Raw genomic sequence first — 11008 nt, 5'->3', positions numbered from 1 at the left:
ACAGTGAGTGAGAAAAAAGAAGAAGGTAAAAATAGAGATTATTTAGCTGAATAGATAAAATAAAAACAGTAAAAACAAAGATTTTATCTTAGAGAAGGTAAAAGTAAAATATTTATTATTATCATAAAAATAAAAAGAGGTAGTAAAAGAGATAACAAAAGAGATAAAAAAATGAGATAAATTAAAAGTATAAATTGTTTTGAAGGAAAACAAATAAGAAAGAGAATGAAAATAAAAAAATTATAATAAAAAACAAAATAAATAATTTATTATTAATACTTGTATTATACTGTTAGCAAGTTATATAGGACTGATCCAAAATAGAATAGAACTTTTTTGAATAATTTAGAAAGAAGTTTGGAAAATTATTTTAATACTTTGTATTATATTGTTTAGACTCGTGTCCTATCTTTAAGATGGAAGTAATGTAAGGCCCACTTACATTTCTACTTTTATTTTAAAGGGGCTGTCCCAAATCAGTTAGGCCTAGGGCTGACTCAAAGGAAATCAAGGACCCTAAACTGCCCTAACTCCATTCATTCTTCTCACTTTCAAAAAATAACCTCCCGTCTCTTAGAATAGTAACACTCCTTTGCTAGGGTTTGGATTTGATCCAAGTTCAAGTGAGTTCAACCTCCTTCTTCCACTCACGTAAGTTATTTTTAGTGCATACTCTTCCCCTTTAGTTTGATTTTCGTGAATCTAGTAAGGGTTCACCATGGTAACCCATTTGGAATCGGTTTTTGTAAGGCCCGTAGAATTTAATTATTAAATAATTAATTAATTAATAAATGCGGGTAGGAAGAGCCTTTATGACATTAAATTCTGATTGGTATGACGTGGAAAAGTACTAGCTCAAATGGTTGAGAGTACTTGTTTGTGTGAGGGAAAATGGGTTTGAGTCCTATGTATGCCATTATGTGTTATTTAATTATTATTTTTTTAATGTTATGGTTGATCATGTTGAATGATGAGATAACTTTAGAATTTTAGTAATTATCGAGAAACATGAATTGGCTTGATGGTTATGCATCGATTTAGCATTGGCAAGGGTAGGGGTTCGATCCTTGGTAGAACCAAATTAAACTCTATTTTTGCTAAACGTAGTTTTTGGCTTGAATATGAAGGGATAGAGAAAACCCTAAGTGAGTGGGCAGCCAAGGGAGGCTGGAAAAGCAGCCGTAAGTGATTTTAATTAGAAATTATATTCTCTTTAATGCTATTTTCGTTTTTAGGACAATTAAGAGTAATTAACACATAATTAAGGGAGTTTTGAGAGAGAAAGAGAGAGCTTGGAGTGTTCTTGGTTCTGCACAATTGGGAGGCGAATTCAGAGTGTTTTAGTGCGTGAGAGGAGCATAGGAGTTGATTGGAGGGAGTGCTAAGAAGACTTTTGTTGCCTTAAAGAAGAACTTTGGATTTCTCAAGCAAATAGCAAGGAAACCAGGTTAGGGGAGTTTTCCACGTTAGATTTTGTATGTTTGATTTGGAATTACATGATACGTAGTGAATTGCATGAATACCTTTTGATCTGTTGCATTTTTTTTTTGTGTTTTCTGGAAAATTTCCAAAAATCGCCTGATTTGATTTGGCACATGCATTTTAACATGGTTCTAGGTTCCTGGAGAGAAATCGCCTGGCGACACATTCCCGGCCGTCAGGTGATGCATGGTGTTTACCAATTTCTGGGTTTCTGGATGATGGGTCTGGCGGTATTTAACTGAACCGCTAGGCGACACGAGCTAAATGATTCGTTTTTAGTGTTTTATGGGGGCTGGGTTAATTCTGATCGGAGGGAAGCTTAATTTTGACTATGGTGGAATGATTGGATGTCAAATGGTGTTGTAACACATAACCTTGATAGCTAAATGTAATGGAACAGTACGAAGATATAATTAGGGTTTGAAATTTGGAGTTTTAATACCTAGATATTAAGGATGGTTGATTTCACTCAAATTGTAGCTGGAAATTTGTTAAAATTTGATTATCGAATCACGAATATGTTGGTTTGTGGGAGAACACTTAAGGAATGCAAAGAGAGAAACAATGGGAAATGAGAGGGGACCCGATAGCTGCTAAAATTCTGGGAATTTGCCAGAATTGCTTGCTCTGCCTGGCGGCAAGGAGCTTGCCGTCAGGCGCCACCACAAAGAAGTGGTTTCTGCGTGGCTATTGGTGCAGTTTGGGGTATGGAAGGGGTCAGTGAAGTTAATTGAGATGTATGAGAAGGTAGGAAGTAGTTTGGTGGTTATGGTGTTAAGTGAAGAATTTGTGTTTGAAAAGAGGGCTAGCGTGTGAATCCATGAATGTTGAATAAAAATGGATGTTTTCGTATGGGATTTTAGATTGATCAAACCACTAGAAGATTTGGCAGGTAAGAAGTTTGTGATTAGGGAAGTATTATAGACTGAAGTGTCTAACTAGAAGAACGAAGTAAATACAAGTGATTTATAATGGCCATAACTGCCAAGGATCCTTAGAGTACAGGTATAGAGGGGGAAAATTTGCTATGGTATAGTCTTTAATGGCAAAACCAGCAGAATGTGAGCTTGTCAGTGTTGAACCTAAGTAAGATTGAAAGTGGTAAGCTTTGAAATTATGGTTCTAAAGTTACATAGGTACTATGTTGATGAGATATACTACAGAATTAACGTAGTGCATTTAGAGAAGTTCACTAAGGGTTTAATCGCCAGTTTAAACGTGCAATCTGACTCAGAAGAATAGAAAACCAGTATTGTGCAACTACTGGTATGTCGCCTGGCGGTGAGCTTTGTTCTGCCAGGCGATAGCATCAGGATCAGTGAGTGACTCGAGCTCGCGACGTCTGGCGTCAGGGTTAGTTATGCCCGGCGATAGAGACATAGACAATGGGCTCTTGGTACGTTTGCGCCTAGCAATAAGGGTAGACTCGCCAGACGGGGTCTGTAGCGTGGGGGTTTTCTGAGGCACTACGCGCCTGGCGATACGCGTCAATTGCCAGGCGGTCTGGAAGCGATAGTGCCTGGCGGTACGTGTCCCCCGCCAGGCGATTTGGCTGCTGCAGCTTTGGGTTCTGGATTTCTGAATGCGTGATCTATAAGGCTTTTGGTGATGCTTCAAAGGTGGGATTGCTGGGTTCCTTGAGTTGAGCTCGGAACGTATCCCTTGAGTTGAGCTCGGGATAGGGGTTGAGCACGTAGCATTCCTCGAGTTAAGCTCGGAATGGCATCCCTCGAGTTGAGCTCGGGATGGCGGATGAACACGAGGAACCCTTGAGTTGAGCTCGGGTTGGCGAGTGTTGCCGTTGTGAGTGTGCTGGTTGTGGCCAATACGGATGGGTCTAGAGAGATTGCCCTCCTTAGTAGTTAACTGACGAGTTTGGTAGTCTTAGGACATTGTGAACTATGTTCGTATTTGGGAACTCCACCTGGCGTTACGGTGTTTGATCCGTGGCAATGGTTTCCCGCACGTGCTCTATCAGTTGTGGCCGATAGGTATGGCAGCAAGTCACCTTGAGGTAATCACCAAAAGAGGTAGAACACGAATAACCTAGTTATGGCCAGGGAATATGGAATTGAATGAGGAATTTGTATTTGCTGTGTTTGCATAAAATATATAAGTGACTTATATATGCATATGAATATAATTATATGCTTTATCTGTTAAGCTCACCCTATCTACTTGTGATTGGCGATGATCGTGTACGCGGTACACGTGAGTAGATGATGTTGATGCAGGTGGTTCTGGTGAAGCTTAGCTACGGAGAGGGGATAGCTTGGGAGTTTTATCTTTATATATATTTTCTGTTTTGGAAATAAGTTATAAACTCTTTTGAGACGTTTTTGGATTATTCCCTTTTTGTAATTCTGGATATTGGTTTTATCATTAGCATTTATAAAGGTTTAAAATTCCCGCGTTGGGAAATGAGGTATTGTTAAATGCGACGTTATTTATTTTCTTTATTTTATTAAAAATTAGTAATATCCTGACGGGATGTTACAGTTTCCACTATTTTCCAGCTCCCAAACCCATTCTTGAAATTGTTGTGCTCATTCGCTTAAGTGTCGGAGTCGCTTGGCTGGCCCTTTCCAAGTAAGGGAAGCTAGGGTTTCTTATTTTAACCGTATTTTGCCTGCGTTTGGGTTCTGTTATGTATCTCTGGTGGTTGTATGGTGCCTACTTTGAAATGGATATGCTTGGTATACTGTTTTGGATGAATCTCGGATTTTACAAGTGTAGAGCAGTGAGGGAGAAATGCTATTTTCGCCCAAGCGAGCTCGTCTCGCCTAGGCAAGAGTAGCAGAGGCTTGCCCAGGGGTTTTCGCTCGAGCACTCGCTCAGGCGGAAAACCAAGTTTTTAAGCGAAAAACCATCTCGCTCAGGCGAGCGAGATGGCCTCGCCTAAGCAAGAGTTCGCGAAACCCCCAGAACCTCTATTCGTAGTCTCACTTAAGCGAGAGCCTGCAGCTTGAGCGAGAGTACCCCTCTCGCCTGAGCGAGGGCTTCTGGCTTGGGCGAGACCTGCTGCAGGCCACACTGTTTTCTCAATTGATTGTTATTGATTGTATGATTGGTTGGTTTGCTCTATTTAAAGTATGGGGTATGCGAATATGCATGAAATATCTGAGGTTATGAACTGGATTGATGTGTTGGTATGATCTTGGCATGTAAAACGAATGGGATGGTTGGTTATAAAAGTGGCATGGTTTTGGCATGAGGAATGATTCTATATTGATTAATGGAAACATGATATTGGTTTGGTTAGGGAAAAATTCCACGATAGTTTCGTGGTGGTGCCTCATTGGTTAGGGCGTAATTCCATGAATCTCTTGGTGAGATCTCATGGTGGTGCCTCAGTTGGTCAGGATGTAATTCCATGACCCATGCTAGTGGGAGTTCATGATGGTGCCTCATTTATATAATTTAGTAAGGATTCAAGGTAAGGATTGCATCCTGACACTCTAAAAAGTCAGTTAGTCTCACATAGAATGTGCTGAATCAAGTGGTGAGAGTAGCAGGAGGCCTGGAACACTTTAAGGGCTAAACTTGTGTGTGGGGGATGAGACACTGAACATTTAGCTCGGTAGAGCAGTTAAGACCACCACAAGTGCAAGCATCCGCTGAATCTGACTAATTATATGTATCTGGATGAGTCGTGTCTTGAGTCTTAACGAATTGTTTGCGAGCATAACATGATTGATCGATATATGCATGTTGGATTATGAAAGTGTATGTATTTGTATGATAAATCATTTCCTATTCCAGCTTACCCTTTTTTGCTTGTTGTATGTTCTGTGTGTGTGATTTTCTCTTTTTGTGATGATCATCAATTTATTGAAGTGAGCAAAGGCGAGAACTCCTCGTGGTCAACAGGGAGATGATGATTCCGCTGCTTAGCCTGTCTGGGATGGTTTCCGTTTCTTCGAGTTTTCATTTAAGGCCATGGCCCATGTATCATCTTGTTTTTAAGTATTAATTAATTTCTGTCAATCCTTCTACTTCGTTGTGTTTTGGCATCGTGGTGTGCCTTGTCTTCTTTTAAGTACCTTGGATACTTAAAGGAGTGACGTTATGCTCCAAACCTTTGCTCTTCATATTATATTGTATGACATGTCGTTTAAGTAAGTCTATTTATTAAATGGGAAATTAAAAGGAACACTGGAATCACCCAACTAATTTGGTTTTGAATTTCATGTTTAACCAATCTTACATATTTCAATAAATTAATTTGTTGGTTGGGTTATTTTGAATCTTGAAGATGGATTAGAGAAGGTAAATGAGGAAATGGAGGTGCCGAGTGTTTTTGGAGATGAGCACAAAAAGAGGGAGGGAAAAATGCAATGAGTGTTGTGTTAGTAATGGAACAGAGAGAGGGAAGATGATGGAGAAGGTGGAAGTGTTGAAGAATCTGGTTTGTGTGGATTGCAAAGAATGGAGGAAAAATGAAAGTTGGAGTGGGTGATGTTTGAGTGTAGGTGGACGATCAGGGTGACTAGAAGATAAATGTTGATGATGAGATTTGAAGAGGATGATATTGGGAGATGAACTGGAGAGGAAAAATTTAGAGAAAAATTAAGGTGGAAGAAGAAAATTCTTTAAAGCCCACATAAAAAAAGTATAAACGTAGGCGTGTATAAAATAACAATGGCTATATTAATTTGTTTTTAAAAGTTTAAAAATAAATTAAATCAAAATTAGAAGAGTGAATACATTCAATTTCACGTTATATTTTAGAAACTAAAAGTATATATATATATATATATATATATATATATATATATATATATATCACCTCAAATTTAGAGAAAAATAAAGGTGGGAAGAAGAAAAATCTTTAAAACCCGTATAAAAATATAAACGTAGGCGTGTATAGAATAACAATGATTATATTAATTCGTTTTTAAACGTTTGATGATAAATTTAATCAAAATTTGAAAATACATTCAATTTCATGTTATATTTTAGAATATATATATATATATATATATATATATATATATATATATATATATATATATATATATATAACTTTTAATTTTTATAATTTGTTTTCAATTTTTTATTTTTGAAACTTGTTTAGATATACATATAAATAAAATCAAAATCATATTTAATCTTATAAAATATTTTTTTAACTTTTAATTGATTAGTTAATATTTTTAATTAGATAAATTAAATTAAAATTAAAATTAAAATAATTATTATTTTTACGTGTTAAATTACTCTATTATAATTAATAACTAGAACTTAATTTGTAAGTGTTAATAATTTAAATTACAATACTATTATATATTTACACTTTTAAAAATTATAATATAGAAAAGTTAATCTTTTAAATTATTTTTTATTTTTATTTTTGGTTTAAAAAAACGAATCAATGAGTCTGACCGACATTTTGGCCCGTCAAATTGATGAGTGAGACGAATTGAGCCAAAAATGGTTGACAGGATGAAATTCAACCTGACCCATTCCATTTTGGACAAACTAATAGGCGAAATGTCAAACCCAACTCGTTTTGTCATCCCTAATTGAATGTGGGTTTGTCCTCAATTCGACTTAACTTGAGCCAAGACAAACTTTGCTAAACTTGAACCCATACCAACTAGGATAAACTTGAGTATAGACCAACTTAGCTCAACCTAACCTTGAACCAACTCGACTTAATCTTAGTCTAGACTAACTCAATTTGACTTGAACCCAAACCAACTCAACTTAACCAACACCCGAGCTTACTAGATTCTATCTAAAGCCCAAACCAAAGCCCAAACCAATGCGACTTAAATGAAGGTTAAACCTAATTGGCTCAATTTGGACCCAAACCAAATGGACTTTACTTGGTCTTTGGATGGTTTTGCTTGACTTTGACACAAGTTGGCTTGACCCTAACTTTGCATGAGTTTGAACCTACTATCTTGAAATACTTTATAAAAAAAATTGAAATTCACTAAATTTGAAAAACCTTATCCAAACAAATAAAGTTGAAAAATAAAACAACTTGAAATATCATTCATTCAAATGCAATGTATTTGAATGTCTTACAAATTGTGAATTTCCTCTCCAAGGTTAAGCTAAAGCTTCACAACTTCTACACTTTATAAGAGATGAATTAATCCCCCCAAGCAATTCCTCAAAAGTGGTTTTCTTCTATTTGAATAGTTAGCTGCTAAATGTTAAGCAGATTTCTCATGCATACCTCTGATTCATCATTTCCATTCGACATATCTAGCAATTGAATATTCTCATTAACATATCAAAATTATGCATTAGCTAGAAAAACACTAGCCTTATCTTCTAGTACTATGCATCAGTTACAAAACGAGAACACAATTCAATATTCTGACATGCCTTATCTACAAATAAGTGTAGCACATACTTCTAATTCATAATGTAACAAAACTAATACAATTGCAGAAATCATGTTCGTCAATATGAAGACATCAATTTATTTTCTACCATTAATAGGTTCCACATATGTGATGTATTTTGATCCTAACCTCTCACGTCGCAGTTTCTTTTGCGTCTTAAAGAACTAATATTACTTTTTTTACTCTATTCTTTTTCATTTATAGTATACGCCGAAATTGACTCTGTATAAGTCAATGCAAATTAGCAATTCACAGTAACAACTCTCTGCTGAGAATTAACTCAATTAGTTGCATGCCCTCAACAATCAAGTTTACTTTCTGCACCTGCAATGATGTGCATTGAGGAAGGAGAAGAAAACAAGAAATTTAGTAAATTGCAGTTGCATCTCCAATGTTGGAAAGTGAAGTACAAAGCTAAAGAACCGCTCTAAGAAATATTGAAGCCTTGATACATATTTTATATACAATATAATATAAAAATCATAGGAATAGAAAATTGAAACGAAAAGGTATCATATTTAACTAAAAATGTTAAAAGAACAATGTACACTGCTTCAAAGCAAGATGTCAAAAACAATTCCGTTTCCTTTATTCTATCCAAGTACTTTCACAAATCATAAATATTGCTGGTTAGTAATAAAGAAAATAGAACACAAATATAGTAAAAATGATTTCTAGGTGATACACAACGTATAGTCCAGAGGTTTACTCAAAAACACCTTTATCTGTTGTAGATGCTTCTTGTGTGAGATCTGAAAATCTCAAACCAACTTGCGTTGAAAGACTCAAGAACTTTTGAGCACATCTGAGAACACAAGTTTCCTCTTGCTTGGTAAGGGATTTTCGATAAAATGCATTGACACATTCGTTGAAGCATCTCTCCACTACTGAATTATACATCCTTAGACTGCATTTTTGTTGGAGCAGAGAACAAATCAACAACAAAATCCGCGGTATGCAACAAGGCAGAATAAAACTCTACATTCACATCTTTGCAACTTTTAACTCAGTAAATTATAAGTATGGTGTCAATGTATTATGCAACAGAACATTCCTGCAAGTCCTCAAGAATCAAAGTCACAATGTCCACCCTAACTAATTTATGATTCCCAATAATACATAATTTTCGCTCTGAAATTCAATATAATTTTCACTCTGAAATTCAATAGATAGTAGATTCACCATGAACAGGTTAAGAACAATGTCAAATACCAGAAACACAACACAGGTCATAGTTTAGAAACTTTACCAATAAAGCATCAATCTTCACTCATTTAAACCATAAAAGTCAAAAACCCATCCAATGGAAAATACAAACGATCATTGATCATTCAGTATACATTCTTATCAGCATAAACCAACTAAAGAATCAGATTCACTATTTTCCCCTAACAGGAAAAAAATTCGATTCATTTAAAGCACACAAATCCACCTACACGTACATGCATCCAATTTTGACCCACAGATTTATTATTTAATCTAAGGGAACTACATCACACATATGAACATCTCATTACAACTAAACAACAGAGTTTAAAATCATGAATCAATAAAAATAATTGATCATTTACCTGTCTCGGAACTGGAGCTGGTCTACAACGGTGGACATTCTTTGCTTATCTTCTTCAGGGAAATTATCCAAGTCTGAAATTATTTTCTTGTCCATTTTTCGATCAAGGCGCAGTATGAGAGGGACAGAGAACAGTGGCAAAGGTTTTAGGTCTTTCGCCAGTAACGGCTCTGTTTGGTGAAGAACCAAAAAGAAAGCAGCTTCTATGCTTAAACCCTACACCCATATTTCATGTGATCGGGTTAGTGGGTCAATCCACCCGACCCGTGAATCCAAATAAAAAAAGGTTAGGAATGGATGTGAGGTTCTGCTATCCATTACATTACATTACACATTTTAGTTTATTAAGATCGAAGAACAATAATTTTTGGACAAATTAAATGTAGGAAATAGAAATAGAAATACAAACAGTAACATCAGAATGCAATACATGTATAATGTAAAAGTAAGTACATATAACACGTTTGAAACTTTGGGTAATGTATTTATTATAAATTTTAATTTTGAAAATTTTAAATATTTATATTTAAGTATTAATGTGGATTCCTTTTTTTCATAATTATCTTCTAATTTTATTATTTAAATTAAAATAATTATTTTATCAATTTTAAATGATTATTTTTTTAAATTTGACCAATTTGTTCTAAGTAGATCTTTTAAACTTAAATGGTTTTTAATTAAAATTAAAATACTATTTATAATAAAATAATAAAAATAATAATTATTTTATTTTATTTTTTATTATAAAGAATATTGAACATATATGCACGTGATTTTACTAGTTTATTGTTATAATTTTTATTTATATAAAATAAATATATATTCTGTATAGAGACAAAAATACTATTTACCTATTAAACTATTAACTTAAAGGAAGAAGATGATGTAATTTCATTCAGTAATAGAGATAGGAAGAGTAACGGAATCTAAGCTGTGTTTTATAAGATATATAAATATTCTGATAAAAGAAAAATATAAATTAAATTTAAAATAAAACAGAAAAATCAATCAGATTGTTAATGGACAAAGGGAAAGAGGATATAATTTCATAGATAGAAAGAGTAACTGAATCTAAGGTGTGTTTTATAAGATATATAAAAATTCTGATAAAAAAATTATATAAATGTGAAACGGTAACTGAAGTCGTGGCTTGATTCTGTTTTCAATCTTTGAATGTTAAATAAATCCTGATTTAATTTTTCAAATTAAAAAATATTACATTCTAAAATAAGTGTTATCTTAATCATTTGGAAACTAACAATAATTTTAATTTGTTTATCTTAAGTATAATATCTGGATACTATAAATATATTTTTTTTTACTCTAAAAGGCTAAAATATTTGAGAAAATAAAAGCAGATTCCTTCTCACGGGTTAATTAATAAAAACAGCCTAAATTAGTTATCCAATATTATTTTATTGTTTTTTAAACTTGATTTGATTTTTCTCTTCTGTGTTACGTGGTCTCAACGGTTTACCAGTCCTCAAAAGCCATTGTTACTCTTCTCTGTAGCTCTCCTTAGTTTCTACCTCCTTTCTTCTTCCTATTCCCCGCCACTTTTCCGCCAACGGTGGAGGTATCTCTTCTCTTTCAC

At 34.4% G+C, this 11008-nt stretch overlaps 1 protein-coding gene across 1 annotated transcript; it reads right to left on the bottom strand.

The window, feature by feature from the left end:
- Positions 1-7902: 7902 nt before the first annotated feature.
- On the bottom strand, positions 7903-9621 carry LOC114166537 (mitochondrial import inner membrane translocase subunit Tim9-like). Its single transcript, XM_028051285.1, has 3 exons — positions 9416-9621; positions 8564-8751; positions 7903-8168 (listed from the first exon to the last, which is right to left on the bottom strand). The coding sequence occupies exons 1-3, from the start codon at positions 9508-9510 to the stop codon at positions 8143-8145; spliced, it is 309 nt and encodes a 102-aa protein (XP_027907086.1). The 5' UTR covers positions 9511-9621; the 3' UTR covers positions 7903-8142.
- Positions 9622-11008: the final 1387 nt, after the last annotated feature.

Source organism: Vigna unguiculata, chromosome 10 (assembly GCF_004118075.2).
Source record: "Vigna unguiculata cultivar IT97K-499-35 chromosome 10, ASM411807v1, whole genome shotgun sequence".
In the NCBI taxonomy this organism is placed as follows: domain Eukaryota; kingdom Viridiplantae; phylum Streptophyta; class Magnoliopsida; order Fabales; family Fabaceae; genus Vigna; species Vigna unguiculata.
The sequence above is the reverse complement of the archived record's forward strand: the minus strand, read 5'-3'. Positions and strand labels throughout refer to the sequence as shown.